Raw genomic sequence first — 16,661 nt, 5'->3', positions numbered from 1 at the left:
AACTTTAAGCAGACTTTGTTATTTTATAGAGATTGCCAGCATGTAAGACTTGTAAGACAGTTTTCCTTGTAAGATTGTACGGGGAAATATTAGTGAAGAACTTTTAGAAAGCAGAATGAATAACTGCATATGTCTTTTTTATCTTAGGAAACTGTGGTAAATTTGTGTACTGAAACAAAGATTTTTACAAAGTGTTGCTGCAAACAGAAAAACCCTTCATTACATTTTTATATGCACATGTAAACCTGCTGCTTCACTTGGTATTCAGGAGAACATAATTTGACCAGATGTTCACGTCTTCATTGTGATACCTTCTCTTATGAATTTTAATTGTGAGGCTAGGCTGATCCACACATAGAAATGCACAAAAGGTCTTATAATAACTTGCTTTTATGACAGATAAGTGTTTCTTTTTGCTTTATTTCTGTCTTTGCTTAAATATGGTTAAATAATATATCTGAGGGAGAGAAAAAAAAAATTGGAAAGTTTATGAAATATTGCGGTGGAGGATGAGACCTGAGCAACGCAAAACTGAAGCAAAGGATGTCCTAACTTGACATCCACACATCTGTTACCTTCACCTCAGAGAATACCTGTTTTTATTCCACAGGTAACTACAAATGATACATTATCCAAGGGGATGGATTGCCTGCCCTTTTACCGTTCATCTCCTGCATGTGGCACCGGCGACCACAGCACTCTCTTTGGAAATCTAACAGCGTTAAACCCAAGGCAACAGATTAATGGCTTAACTACTTTTCTTGATGCTTCAACTGTTTATGGCAGTACACCTGCTGCCGAAAACAAGATCAGGAACCTGACAAGTGAAGAAGGCCTTCTTAGAATAAACCTGAAATATGATGATAACAACAGGGAATACCTGCCTTTTGTAGACCTGATCCCGTCCCCTTGTGCACAAGACCCCAACGCGAGTGACGGCGAGAGAGTCGAGTGCTTCCTGGCTGGGGAGAGCCGATCGAACGAGGTCATCTCGCTGGTGGCCATGCACACGCTCTGGCTGAGGGAGCACAACCGCCTGGCCCGAGCCCTGAAAAGCATCAACAGACACTGGAGCCCTGAGACTGTGTACCAAGAAGCACGGAAAATTGTCGGTGCTCTACACCAGGTTGGCTGCTTATTTGCCTATCAATATTTTGCAGGGAGTATTGTTAGAACAGAACCAGTTACAAAACGTCTAATTTGTTTCCGAGGGTGGTTTTGGACATTGTGTCTTCCTTTTCCTTGTCATCTTTCCTTGTCACCTATAAATTGGGCATTTAGGAGCCCATTCTGTTCTCCAGTTTTGTAAATTCAATTTCCCTCTCCATAGTATGCTCAGATCCCAGATCTCAGCACTCTGATCATGATTGCAATTTCTATTCTGCTTCATCTTTCTTCTGACATCTTCCATCTATCCAGGCTACTGAAGTCTAAAGAGACCTTTTCAGATGCAGTTCTTTGTAGTATTTTTGGTAAAGAAAACAAGTAAAAAGTAACATCTCTGCATTTACATAGTCCTCAAGATGTTTACTTTCTCCTAGCTATTATATAAACAAATAACTTCCTGTGTAAAATTGTCCATGAAGTTCTCAATGCCACATTAATGTATAAACTTCAGGGGCTGCTCTTGACATATGAGAGAGAGAAATCATGGTAAAAATAAAAGAGAAAAGAAGTTTCATACAAATGTTTATATTAAACCAACGAATGGGAAAATCTATTTCTATTCAGCATTTTCATATTTTTCCCCAAAGTAGTTATGTGAACTTTTTTGGCTTCTCAGTTAAAGCTCATATATTCCGTGTGGACAGCTTCTGTTCCTACAGATCTACATGTGAACCATATTATCCCTATCATAACTGAACCAGAATGAACACATTCAATGAGATTCTTTTTATAAAATTTACAGTAAAAGGGAGTTTAATCATTTTTCTCAGAATTTTAGTTCTCTGTAGTACTTTAAATCAAGCATATTTTAGAATTAATTCAGCACACTTTTTTTTTTATTCTTAAAGAATGATGAAGAATTCTGAGAAAGTGTAAAAGCTTAATTTAAACATTTATCAGGTTACAAAGACCCAGTAAGCACTCCTTATGCAGCTGACTCACTCTGCATTCTGAATCTGATCCCCCGAAGATTTATTCCCCTGGGTGATTGCCAGTGCCGAATCCTCCTGGTTTGCAGTGCTGGAGGCTTCAGGAGCAGCATGGCCCAGGGACACCTCCAGTGCCACACGGGAGGTTTCCTCTCAGATCATGGCCCAAGCTGCTGTGGGAGATGCACAGCCATCCCATGGCGCTCTCCAGAGTGTACCCCTGTCCCCCCACCCAGTGCTGATACCCATTGCTACCAAATGGAGGCTCTTTTGGAAGAAAAACTGAGGCAGGAGAAGGAAGATTCCACTCTTATGACAAAAACTTTTTCCCTTCTTCCAGTACAAGTCTTAATCAGTAGCAAATGCAGAACATATCTTTTAAGAAACCATCTGCTTTCTCTTACATGCTGCTATTTTCACTTAGAGCCAAATAATTTCGGAAAAGTAACACACCTCATTTAATTATATTTAATCAGTCCTTTTGAAAAATTGGCTTTTTTTTTTTTTTTTTTTTAGCTCTAACCATGTGAGCTCCTCTGCTGTAAATGGGCTTTTTGCATTAAAATAACTGCATTGCCAGGTCAGAATGGCTGTTAGCACCTGCTGAAAGCAAAGAATAAATCCAAAAGTAGACCTCTGTCCATTCAAATATTTTAGATTTCTGTCCAGTAACATCACAGTTTGTGCAAGGCAATACTCTGTGTGAATCTGGGCTGCTCATTATCTCTACCGGTATCACACACTAATGAGATTTGCTTGTGGCTCATTAGAAATGCGTCTGAATTATATCTGGCTGGTGCAGAAACATTCATCAAGAGATGTAATTGGAGTATCTCTATTAGCGTGGTATGATAACCAGTACACTAATGACAGCTCTGGCTGAAGTTACTTTACATTTCTACTCAAAAAAAAATTGTTTCAGTTGCTACACATTCTAAAATTCTCTCTTTTTGGAATAAATGCTTTCAAGTGTATTCTTTGCTGGTGGGTGTGTAATTATAGAGAATTGAACAAAAAGCCTTTCCTTCTTCCTGGAATAAGGAAAATGAAAAAATATCTCTCTAGATGATACTTTTCCTCTTAGATACTTTTTCTGTAATATAAATAGTTCTGGTGACAGGTATCTACTAACACAAACTTGATTGATAAAGTTACCAAACACGTAATAAATGTCTGTTGATATTCTGGACAAAAGTGATTTGGGGGATGTTGTAGGCATTACAGCAATTGTACAGTTGTGGACATGTTTCATTGATAGGCAGTAGTCTATCTATGCCACAAGAAGGATCAATTTTCTCTTTGCATTTTATGTGAACCGTATATGCTTAACTATAGAAGTATTAGCACTGCATCCCAGTTCACAGTGTTTTATGCAAAAAGATTTTTCATTGTTATTTACTAATTGAAATGACACTGACACCTTGTTTTAGTCATGTCTGTTATGACCTGAGAAAATAGAATCAAGACACCTGCTTTTAAGTTCTCTGAAATAAATAGTTTATAGTTCTTTTCTTTTAAATAAATCACAACAATGTAGGCAAAATAGGGGGGGAAAAAGCACTTATAGAACATGGCAGGCCAAGGTTCTGTTGCCTTTCTATTCACAGTGCATGTATGATTCAGTATAAAATGTGTAGGAAACCTTTTCTGAAAGTTTGGTATCACTATGCTTTTGTCTTTTACCCAGAAATTGGCTGATTTGATAGGAAATCAGAATTTTGTTTTCTCTGATATGAACAAATTATTGACTCTGATATTTCAACACTCTTTATGTTGAAATTCTTATTAGGGTCTTCAGGGGTTTGGAATTGATGCTACGAAGTACATCAGTTCCTAAGAGGATCTTGGATATCCATAATCTCATTAATGTCACAGAAACACAAGAATACCATGCAGGTACCCATTATGGTCCCCCATTATCCTCATTCTGCTGTGAACACCCAAAAGTTAACTTCTTTCTCAAAATTAGAATCAAATGAAGTGATAAATGATGGTGTAGATCATTGCAACAGCTTGGGATTTCTTTTATATATAATACTATCACTTTCTGCTTCTGATTTTCAAGCAGAACATTCTTTTGCTACCACAGAAGAAATGCAGCAGTGAAGGAGCATGATGAAAGAGTATTGAAATAAAATATGCTTATTTATGCAAAATATAAAAGGAAACAAACTTTTAAATCATTCTCAGAGTAGGGAGTTGAAGCAAAAGAATTCCAACAGAAGTAATTCTTGTCAGCTGTTCACACCTTCTTTAAACCTTATGTAAGAGTATCAGTTATGAGAACTTCTTGCAGTGAGCCTTTGCTTGACTATGTATAGGCAAATCCAAGCAAAAAAAATTCAGAAATCCTACTGCTTCTACACAAAAAAGGGTGTTACAGTGCAGTTTTCTTTTTTGTTTTTTTGTTTGTTTATTTTTTGATGTGGTTCTACACTAGACTCAATATTCTTTTTGCTTCACTTAGTATTTTATAAAAATCATCTCTGCTTGATATAACTTCAATAACATTTGAAGTTTCTACAACACTTCTTCCTTTAATCAAATCTAAGCATCTTCTAGCACAAGGCAGGCATAACACTGGCTTAGGCCCATTGACCTTTAAATATTTTTAAATAATGTCCCCTGACAGGGAATGAGAAATAAAGATCTTGCCTCTGGAGTAAATAGAAAATCTGAAATACCCTTTCTTTCAGGGAAACTGGCCTTTATGAGCTGCTTAGCTTGGAATTTCATTTACAACGACCAAAAATACACGAATGTCACATCAGTCTGTGTCCAGGGCTGACCTAGTCCTATTTAAAGCCTTTGCATCCACCTGCAGCCTACTCCATCTTGCTATGGTGATGTCAGCAAAGTGCTTCTTTCTTTTTCCCCTCTTTTTCTTTTCCTGGATTTCTGGGTACATCTGCTTCATTGATGCTTCCAAGTCACAACAACCCCAAAGTTATGTGTAAAAGTCAATATATCAGGCATTTGTAGTGATTCAACAGTGCTCTATAAGTAGTCCGTGATTCAACAGTGCTCTATAACTAGTCCATAAAAACTAACTCTAAATCTAAAATTAGAAAGAACTGTTGTCTTGCCAAAACCTTTATGAATGTAAGAAAAAGCCAGCTTTTCAAATGACAGTGTCAGTATTAATTTCCAGTAACTATGAGATTTTCTTTGTATGCTGTATTCAAAGAGCTGTAAAAGAAATTTTAACCAAAGTCTTTTATGTATTTTGTTCACTGTGTGACCTAATCTAGAATAACTGAAAAAATAAGCAAGTTATTATCTCTGTCCTCTGAGAAAAATCAGTGAAATCTGCAGGGACTTGCTTGTCTCTGCATCATGCCTAAAATAAAGGTAGAACTTTCAGATAAGGTCATTTTATGCCAGTAAGGTTCTCAATATGCACTATATCAAAATCAAAATACATTTGTATGCATATTTTATTGCATGTTATATTGAATCTCTAATATGTTTTGTTGTATTCACTGTTTCCCATTATGCTTAATCAAGTTCAATGTATTCGTCAACCTATAATTCACTTTCATTTCACTCAGTATGTTGTATCATCTTGCTCTTTTTTTGTTCAGGATTGCTTACATGCTTTTTTGCATATATTCCTGTGATGCTACTATATTTTAAAGCATTTGATAGAAAGTATTTATTAGTATTTTCATTTTTAGGTTTGTTTTTTAGAAGCCTATCAATTGCCTTGAGCTCTGCCTTAAATGTCTACCGAGGGATTTTGGGCACTAGTATTTTAAAGACTGGTCATTTTTAATATTCAGTAAAGAGGATTTGTGTTACAAATATGTGACCAAAACTAGAATCTGTTGATATGAACAACCATTCATGAAAGATTTCATACTAACTCATGCTTTCATTGCCGTTTTTAAGGGCATTATAGTTTACGCTGCCACCACCCAGGTTTTAAATCTCGGAACAGCTTCTGTCAGCTCCTGTGAGCTGGGTTACCCTTGGAACGGAGGTTGTGATGACAGTAATCTCTGCCCACAATGCTTTTGGCTAGTGCTTAGAGCAGAGGCTTACAGGAGTCTGATTACGATGTGTGCTGAGCCCTGCCATGGGTGCTCTTGAGTCATTAGCCTCCTTACTGCAAGAGGAAGAGCAAAATTATTTTCCATCTAACACTGCTGCTAGTCATGCCAAATGCTTGGAGATAGATGAGGGAAGAAAATCGCATTCTGCACATGGGAAGCATTATTATTCACCCACAAAATACTGAATGATAAATGTTTCTTTTTCTTTTCTTGCAGATTATTACTTTAAGAGATTACATTCCCAAAATCATTGGTCCAGATGCTTTTAATCAGTATATTGGTGTTTACAGAGGTTATGATCCCACAATAAATCCTACAATTTCTAACATATTTTCAACAGCTGCTTTTCGTTTTGGTCATGCAGCTATTCAACCTATAGTAAAGAGATTGAATGCACAGTACTTAGATGATCCAGAGCTCCCAAACCTTCTTTTGCATGAAGTTTTCTTTAGTCCCTGGAGGCTCATTAAAGAAGGTATGGTTTTATTTAGACATTTTTTTTTTTCAGAGTACTAAAGTATTTTTTAAGCTATTTATCTTAAACTAGGAAAATTCGTTTAATTGTGTCACTGATTTAACTTGTTGAACAGGGTCTAGATAATTAAGATGAACTGGAACAATTAGTTTTTGTTAAATAGTCTTCTGAATCAGACAGATGTTATTTGCTGGGAATAGCTCACTTGCCAGAATAAAAGAGTGTGATAGGTAAAAGATTGATAATATCTCTCTTTTGTGGATAAATATATTGTCAGTTTGTAAATTTTCTGACATCTTAAGAAGCAGATGGAGCCTTTTCATAGCATTTTTATGTCTGTTTCAACCTGAAGCTGATTTTTTCATGTGTTCAAATGTAAAAGCCTGGGAGCCAATATTTAAAAACAGAAGCCTACATACATTAACATTTGATAAGAAAGTTGTAAGATTGTTGTATGTTGTAAGATCATATACTTTTTGTGTTTAAAGGAGGCTTGGATCCTTTACTAAGGGGTCTTCTAGCACATTCAGCAAAACTACAAGTGCAAGATCAACTGCTGAATGAAGAGTTAACAGAAAAACTGTTTGTGTTGTCCAATAACAGCACACTTGATTTAGCATCATTAAACTTACAGCGCGGCCGAGATCATGGACTTCCAGGTCTATTACTTTTTTCTTAATTTTTTTTCCAACTTATAACTGCTTATATTTGGGGCATAATTGTAAGCTCTTAAATAATAACTTTGGTAACATAATCAGAAAAGTATATGAACTCCCTTTTAAAAAGTAGAAGGCTGATATTTCTACCTTTGATAGCAAGACAATATTCTCCAACATTCTAAATTAATCTCTTAAATCTGGAGTCTGGAAGGAAGATTACTGCGTAGATCTCTGTCTGTTCAATGTAGCTACTATAGGGCTGTTCTCCCTGTGTATAAAAAAAAACTAAACACTTTGATAAACCTGTCAGAGTTCCTGAAGAGCAGAGCCAGCAATGTCCAGCATGGCAGGCAGGGCCTCTTTCTTTTCCCTTTTCCTCCCGCATCCTGACTCCCTTCGTAGTCAGGCTCACCCTACTTGCCTGCACAGACTAAGGTACATTTGTAAATCCTGAAGTTTCAGACCCCGCCATCATTTCACCAATCAATCTGACCAATGTTAATAGACCTGTTTTTAGACATAACTGTTCATGACTGTAACGAAGGCTGTCAGAATATAGTGCATGTGATTTTATTAATGTTGAATATCAGGTTTAATAATTTAGTTTAATCTTCCTTTTAACATAATATTTACAGGTTATAATGACTGGCGAGAATTCTGCGGCTTACCAAAACTGGAAACTGAAGCTGACCTGAATACAATAATAAGTAACCAGCAAGTCACTGAAAAAATCATGGAATTGTACCATAATCCTAACAATATTGATGTGTGGCTGGGTGGTCTCGTAGAAGACTTTCTTCCCAGTGCTAGAACTGGCCCCTTGTTTGCATGTATAATTGGAAAGCAAATGAAAGCGCTAAGGGATGGTGATCGGTAAGATTATTCATGTCGTTGAATGGTTTGTATAAGGTGTTGCAATTTTAAGTGAGAATACTTCCTAAAACGTCAGACAAGATGGGGCAATTGGCAAGACATGCTTTAAGCAAATTATTCCCTCCCAGTTCCCTATTTTCATTTTAGCTCCTCCAGCTTTGCTGTCTGATGTTGCGCTTATTCTTCTTTTCTGTATGGTACCAGTTCCTGGCACCATGAACATTGTTTTTAGGCTATTGAGATGCCCAGTCTTCCACCCCTGATCGCAGTGTAAGGGAGAAATAAATTCCTGTGTGGGTGGAGGTAGCACTAGGCATATTTTAGCAACCCAATCCATGAGGAGTCTACGTCCTTACCCACAAGGACCTGAAGGCCACAGCAGATGCAGAAAAATCAGATGGGAGAGGTAGAAAGTTGTAACTCTGGTTTCCTAGAAGGTACTTGGCCTTAGGGCAACCAAAGCATCAGGGAGCTCCCAGAGGTCCTCATCAAACTCAGGGCAGGACCTCCTGTGTCCAGCCCTGTACATCTCTGATCATCATCTTGTGCCATTGACATGCTCCATGCTGGGAAGAGAAGAGAAATGTGGCTTCCGGCCCCAAATGATGCAAGGTTCCATTTATTGCTTCTATTCCTGGAAGTAATCATAATAATATCTTTTTTTTGTTTTTGTGGCATATACTTATCAGTGTAATTTTGAGTCTCATGAGAAGATAATTATATTACTCACACTAGCCTAGGAAGGTTTTTTTAAGTCCATCTGATTTGTATCCTTGGCTACATTAAAGCTTCTTTCCTTGCTCCTGTTGTGGAAGGAAGTTATTACGTAGAGTTTAAATCTGAACTTAAAAAAAAAAAAAAAGTTAAATAATTACCTAAATGAAAAAAAGAAAAAAAGAAAAAAAAAAATGATGTTAATAACAAAGATGACACCTTCATAGCACGAACCATATGGACAACAAATGTTCCTCCCAGCTGTGTTTTAAACACTGTCAAAAATCTTCCAAACCATACAGACGTACCTAAGCCTACTTGGGGTGGGGGATCTACCAAGGGATCTCCAGTCTTGCTTCTATTATGTAGCATCTTGTGATACTACTAGCAATAAACTTCTTTACTTTAACATGCTAACTTCTAATTCAGTGAAAATAGTTCTAATAATAAAAGAATCCCCAAGTCTACACTATAAATCTTGTGTCAGCTAAATTAAGTTTGAAGTGGTAGTCTTCTCAATTAAAGGCTTCTCAAAGGATTATTTAAGAAAGGCTACATCACTATGTAACAATATGCTATAGCTGCCTCACATTAGGAGTAAGAATGGAGAAGTCTAACATTTTAATCCAGTAAAGTGCTAAATACTTAGCAATATCTGCACTGGTATTCTTGAAAAGAACTAAATGGCATGCAATTAAGTCGGGATTTCAAAATGTTTTTTCTGATGTATTGGTTTAGGCTCAAAAATCATGCATAAGATAAATTTTTGACTGATTGAGCTTCATCCTGATAGTTCCAAAATATTTTGTCAGTAATCTGACAAAAAAAACACCCGGGCTTTCCCATGTACCAAACCCAGGCTCCTTCTTAATCTCAGCCAAATTATCTGAAATAAGTTGTTTCTGTTCCATCAGCTTTTATTTCCTTTTTCATGGCCAAGAAGTCCAATGGAATCCTGGGGTGCGTTAGGAAGAGCATCTCCAGCAGGTCGAGGGAGGTGATCCTGCCCCTCTACTAAGCCATGGTGAGGCCACATCTGGAGTATTGTGTCCAGTTCTGGGCCCCACAGTACAAGGGGGATGTGGAGCTGCTGGAGAGAGTCCAGCGCAGGGCTGCAAGGGTGATCAGGGGCCTGGAACATCTGCCCTATGAGGAGAGGCTGAGGGAGCTGGGCCTGTTCAGCCTGGAGAAGAAAAGACCGAGAGGGGATCTAGTCAGTGTATACAAGTACCTCAAGGGAGGCAGTGAGGAGGATGGTGCTGGCCTCTTTTCGGTGGTGGCCACCAACAGAACTAGAGGAAACGGCCAGAAACTGAAGCATCTAAAGTTCCACAGGAACTTAAGGAAAAAGTCTTGCCAGTGAGGGTGACAGAGCACTGGAACAGGCTGCCCAGGGAGGTTGTGGAGTCTTTTTCTCTGGAGATCTTCAAAACCTGCTTGGATGCAGTGCTGTGCCACGTGCTCTAGGTGACCCTGCGTGTGCAGGGAGATTGGACTAGATGACCTCTGGAGGTCCCTGCCAACTTTAAACATTCTATGATTCTATGATTCTGTCTCCTGTTTTGTTTATCTCAAGATTTGCAATATGTGGGCAAAAGTTCTAAAGTTGACCTGAGCATTCTCGGCGTAGAGATTGTGCATGTGGTTTTTTCTTTTTTTTTTTTTTTTAATTAACCTAATCTGCAAGGTACCCTCTCAAGGGACATGCATAATATGACGAGGAGCTCACATGCAGGATTTGCACAGGATACGTGTTCGCTGCTGCTGGTCCCTTCCTGCCATAGGAACATTGACCTAAAATCCTTCCAGAAAGAGACCTTTCTAGAAACCTCCTCCCATGCTCTCCCCAGTATTTGGGGGCCAAACTCTTCTTGGTGGTGGCCAGTGACAGGACAAGAAATAATGGGTACAATTTGAAACACAGGAAGGCCCACCTCCATGTGAGGAAGAACTTCTTTCCTGTGAGGAAGACAGAGCCCTGGAACAGGCTGCTCAGAGAGGTTGTAGAGTCTCCTTCTCTGGAGATCTTCCAAATCCACCTGGACACCACCCTGTGGCACGTGCTCTAGGTGTCCCTGCTGGAGCAGGGGGGTTGGGCCTGACGATGTCTAGAGGTCCCTTCCAACCTCAACCATTCTGTGATTCTGTGATTTTGTGATTTTGGGAATCATACCTGCCCTAATACTTGATTAAACCCAAGATCTACTGGTACAGTGTGGTGACGTCTGTACTGTCTAATGAGAAAGGCCTAGGCCAAGTGATGCCCCCCATATCCTGTCTAGCATTTGGGAAAATGCTAATTGACCTAAGTACTGCAGGGACTGTTTAAAAAAGCAGCAAGGCTTGCTGCTGTTTAATTTACTAATGCAGATATTCTGTCAATCTCTCTAGAAATTTTCTTTTGCCATTTGCAACATGGTTATGGATTTGACCCAAATACACCTCCTTTATGTGATCTTTAATAGAACAGTCTTCTTGTTTTGTATTACAATATAGTGTTTATCCTTCTTTTTTTTTCTTTCAAGTGTTTCCTCTCCCTTTCTCACTAAGCCCTTTTATATTCATAGATATGTGTGTATGTGTGTATAATATATTTCATATATTATATAGTAAATAGACCTTTGTAACATAAATTTGGTTTTCCTTCGAGGAACTCCATATTAAACAAAAAAGCACTCAGGAATATATGTTTTTATAGCAACAATCTGTAATGGCAAACAGAATTCAAAAGCTACAGTATGGAGAAGTCTATTATCACTGTTTCTCAGTAATTTATGCTTAAACCAGTTTCAACTGTGGCTATAAATGCACACTGAAGTCTGATGTGCAAAAATTATGCTTCCAATACAAGTACTTCCAATACATGTACAACTTTTCTTGCAGGCTTCTGACTCCTTTTTGTGGCTATCATCTATGATAAATGAAAAGCAATTATGTCTGTGAATAGTAAATGTCTTTAATTAACTTACCTTAACATACCATTTGAGATGACCAGCATCTCAGACTCATACCAACCCTTTTGTGACTTTAGAGTTGGTTGTGTAAATCCACAGAATACGGAGTGGTATTTATTACTATTGTAACCAATTGTGGTGAAATTCTTAGTTTTGGTCTTAAGAACAATATAAGAAAAATCAGCTCTTTGACTTTATTCTTTTCCAAATATTTCTGTCAATCTCTCCAGATTTTGGTGGGAAAATGACAATGTTTTCACAGAAGCCCAAAAGCATGAACTCAGAAAACATTCTTTGTCCCGTGTGATTTGTGAAAACACAGGGATTTCTGAAGTGCCAGTAGATGCCTTCCAACTTGGAAAGTTTCCAGCAGATTTCGAGCACTGTGACAATATCCCTGGGATGAACTTAGAAGCTTGGCAAGAAAACTATCAGAAAGGTAATCGAGTAATTACCAATCTTTCCTGGCAGCAAGAAGAGTAATCAGCAGTTAGAGCACTGACCTCCATTATGGCAGATCTTGAGTTCCTGGTCTGCCACAGGTCTTTAGCATTTCTGTCACTTACTTAGAAAAAGGACCTAGGTCTTTCTTCTTTCTCACTTTCCTGCTCCATAAAAAATAAAGCATTTTCTAGGTTCACTCTAACAAAAGATGAATGGATTGTGAGATGCCCAGACATGATGGTAATGGGGACAAAAGTTCTTAGAAAATATTAACTAAGAACCACCTAGAACATACTGAGAGACATAAATGCTATCCTTACAAAGGTTATCATACAGTCACATCTGAGATATTCTATGTTAATCCTTGTCCAGAAATGAACAATTAAATTTGTGATTATTTTCAAGAATGTGAGTAGTTTCACTGAAGTTATTTTTATAGCAATAAGGGAAAACAGCATCCATTTTGTAGTTAAAGTGTTAATTTTAAAAAATTCAAAGTATGCTCTTTTTACTTATAGAGGAAACATGTGGAACACCGAAGAATGTAGAAAATGGTGATTTTGTATACTGCTCAGAATTTGGAAAATCTGCAGTGATTTATTCATGTCAATATGGATTTCAGTTGCAAGGAGAAGAGCAATTGACCTGCACAAGTAAAGGATGGGACTTTCAGGCTCCTGTTTGTATAGGTATCTATATGTATTTTTTTCATTCTAATTTTTCCAGATGCTAGAGCATAATTCATCAGAAGTGAACTCCTTCCTATTTTCTCTGGTTTACGTGTCCCTTTTCTTTGTGTTTCATGCAAATGAATGCAGTTCATTAGAAAATAAGATAGCTAACCTTCTGTGGCAGATAGATATAATGTCATGATGATGTGAAACTTTCCTTGCTCTAGATTTGCTATCTCAATCACCGCCCATTCGGATTCAGCAAGCAGCATGAAAGGAACATCTCATTAGAAATAAAATAGTTATGCAAAAATGAGTCAATTAATAGACTGCAGGAAAAACAAAAGAAGAGAAAATCAGAATTATACATTGCTTCTTCCTACATTGTACTTCATAGCAAAACAGATGGTCATTAGAAGTCATTTTCCTAGCATTGTTTCAATGGATGATCTTGATATAAAACGAGTTCAGCCACAGCAGTGCATGTAACATCCTAATAAGATAAGCAAACATGAAAAAAAAACCACTGAATTATTGAATTTAAGCAAAATCTTCAAATTACTTATGACTTCCATTCCATTCCAAATCCCCTTGCCCCCCAAAATAGATGTGAAAGTATTTCCTACAAGTGAATTATTTCTGCAGGTAGAAGAGCAAGTTTTTTAAAAAAAGGAAAGAAGCAATATTTTATTCCAACACTTACGCAGGATGGCTTTTTTATTTTAATTATTCTGTCATCTTTTCTGTTCTTTTCCCCCCATTTTACTGTTAAAAAGAAGAGGATAGGAAGAGACTGGGGGAAGTATTTCATTACTAGACCTTCACTGTTCACAGCTATGAAAGATGAACTTTCTATTCTTATTTCAAGTCTGTAAGGGTATAATGATATGTGTGTGTGTGTGTGTAGATATATACACACACATATATATATACACGCAAAATGCTCAGCTTTATAAGAAAATGAGAAAAAAAATTGAAACCTAAAAAGGCCATATTTAGGAATATATTATAGATGGTTGAAAATTAATTTGAATGCAAGTGCTGCAGCTGATCCTCAATAAAGTCTGCTTATCAGTATTTCTGTGACAGCACAATAGAAAGCTATTCATTCTAATTGTATACCTGGTATAGAAAAAGTGAAATGAAATTCGCAACTCTTTCCTTTATTCAGATCCTATTTATCCACTGAATTCCACCCACACGAATACCATATAAAGAAATAAAGCCATTAAATGAATTATAATAAAATCTTTCCATAGATTAATGTTCTGGCAGCAATCTGAATAAATAAATTATATGAATGAATCATTCCTTGTCCTAGTTTCTTTTAATATTTTCTGTAATGTAAACAAAAGACTGTATATCTGCTATAGGAAAACAAGCTTCTGCATATATTAAATAAGCAATGCTTTACTAAAAGAAAAATCATCAAAATCCACTTATGCAGATGCTACTTGAGTTTTACAGTAGAAAGCACTTTGTTCCGTGCATGTCTGTGCAATGTGTTCTCATTCTTTTAAATGTTTAGCAAATTAGGAATAAGTCAAGCAATATAATCAGGAGGATAGAGCTTAGCATTTCTGCAGATGGTTTCAAAATTACATGCTGCTCTGAAAAAGACAGAGTGGCCTGCTGGCAAATGCATAGGAATTTGAGAGCTGTTAATTCCTGCTTACTAACTTTGGCTTTGACAGAAATCATTTCTATTGATTGAGTCATTTAGTTCTAGACTGTGCTACCTTCCATTATACTACTTCTTCGATAACTCTAATTACTTTGCCTGAATAAAGTAGAGGTCCCCTTGAGCAGTGGAGTAGGCTGGTAGAATCTGACATGCACTCTTTGGTGATTGGAAAATTAATTAGTTAGCTAATTAACAGATCACGGGACTATTGGTCTACACAAGCTCAAAGAGCAATTTTGAGTAACAGTGGAGACAAAGACTGTGCAGGTTTTCATTCATAGAAAATGGCCAAAGCAGGGTCCTGAAGCAAGTCATACTCAATAAGGAAACTTCATCATAAACAACAACACATTACTGTCTTATGTTAGGAAAGGAAGTTTCTGAAAAGTTCTGAAGTTAACCATTAGTCTATGCATGATTGCTCTTTTGACTTTCAGTTGATGGTTACTTTTGGTAACTGATGGTTACTGATTTGCTTTAAAATTTTAGAAAACATTAGGTCTGATCCCATTTTCAATGAGGGATTTCCCTAAATGGTCTGAGTGATAATATCAAGCTAAGGCAATAGGAAACCATTCTTACAGGATCAGTTTCTAATACTGACCAAAAAGAGCTACTAAGACTCAAGAGGCAGGTCCAACATTGGGGATAGAAAGGATAGGAATATAATCCAGAAAGGAAAACTGAAGGCTCAGTTGATTGCAAATGGATAATCAGTCTGTTCTGCACTCCAAGGCCATGAATCTTAGACATTGGCATATATAATACCTATCTGTAGGATCTATCTGTAATGGCAGGAGGATACCTGCAGCATCTGAAATAGCACTGGACACCTATGTTTAGGCAAGGGAATCAAGTCCAGTAAATAGACATTATGAATAAAGAAGAAATATGCAGATTTTTTTTTAAAAAAGCTGTATTTCTTCCCTTGCTGAGAACTTCCTTTTCTGAACTCCACACTGACTTCCATTTCATTGCATAGTAAGAATGTGAGAATGAAAGGTCTTGAATGGCTTCAGGGACAACATGTTTCTGTACATCTTCACATGGGTAGTTGCTCATTTGCTCATCATTCTGTCAGGATACTGCCACTTCACAGAATTTATGACTTCTAGAAACAACCATTTTTGCAGTGATAATACAAAACATTGTTATAAGAGTGGTTCCCAAAGCTAATGTAGATCCTTGAATCACAAAACTATGCCTAGAAGTGCATTGAACTGTGTCAGTTTTATTTTCACTATTCATATATAGAAGGGTATGAAGAAGGTTGATGGAGATACTGGGAGTATTAGTATATAGATATGTACAAGAAGATGTCCCAATGTTTATGGTTTTCAATTTAGAAAATTCAGTTATTCACCATTTTAGCTTTTGGCAGATTACCAAAATAACATCTCCTTTTTTAAAAATCATTTTCGGGTATAACTAATGAATATTGTGTTTTAAACATGAAAAACAAAAAGAAATTTTGGCAATATCAATATGTAATTCACTAAAATTGTACAATAAAAATGCTTGTAGAAGGTATATGTAAGAATGTAATTACCCCACCCCTGTCCATAATCTGTTATTGATTGATATGTATTCATTTTGCAGACATCAATGAATGTGAAAATGAAGTTACTCCACCATGCTCTTCAACTGCTAAATGCATTAACACTAAAGGTAGCTACCAATGTCTCTGCACTGATCCTTACAAACCGGCAGAAGATGGAAGAACATGTATTGGTAATGCTCACGAACCTACTGTTCATTAAAACTTTCTCAGTTCTATTTGCAATGCAGTACAAATTGTAAAAGTGAGCTTTATGGAAAAGGTGTTAGCATATTTTAAAAATACAGCCATAAACATAGAAATGCAGTCACATTCTGTCAAAGTAAATGAAGGTATTGAATAAGTTATGCAGACACAGAAATAAGCTTTTCACTTTGCCTTCCTACCTTATATAAACCCTTAAGTATTTGTTATATTCCCTGCAAATTTCCTGACAGTGGGTATGAAGTGAGGATCAAATCTGACCGAGTCCTTCTAG

At 37.0% G+C, this 16,661-nt stretch overlaps 1 protein-coding gene across 1 annotated transcript in view; it reads left to right on the top strand.

The window, feature by feature from the left end:
* Positions 1-16,385, top strand: part of TPO (thyroid peroxidase) — a 37,788-nt gene extending 21,403 nt beyond the window's left edge. Inside the window, exons 8-14 of the mRNA XM_088530595.1 lie at positions 611-1,126; positions 6,368-6,626; positions 7,115-7,285; positions 7,921-8,158; positions 12,057-12,265; positions 12,789-12,959; positions 16,225-16,385. Coding sequence (XP_088386721.1) covers positions 611-1,126; positions 6,368-6,626; positions 7,115-7,285; positions 7,921-8,158; positions 12,057-12,265; positions 12,789-12,959; positions 16,225-16,385 — 1,725 coding nt within the window. The remainder of the gene's footprint in view (positions 1-610; positions 1,127-6,367; positions 6,627-7,114; positions 7,286-7,920; positions 8,159-12,056; positions 12,266-12,788; positions 12,960-16,224) is intronic.
* The last annotated feature ends 276 nt before the right edge of the window (positions 16,386-16,661 follow it).

Source organism: Tinamus guttatus, unplaced genomic scaffold, assembly GCF_059628265.1.
Source record: "Tinamus guttatus ecotype Peru unplaced genomic scaffold, ASM5962826v1 Tinamus_guttatus_pri_ptg000383l, whole genome shotgun sequence".
Classification (NCBI taxonomy): domain Eukaryota; kingdom Metazoa; phylum Chordata; class Aves; order Tinamiformes; family Tinamidae; genus Tinamus; species Tinamus guttatus.
This window is presented reverse-complemented; position numbering and strand designations above follow the sequence as displayed.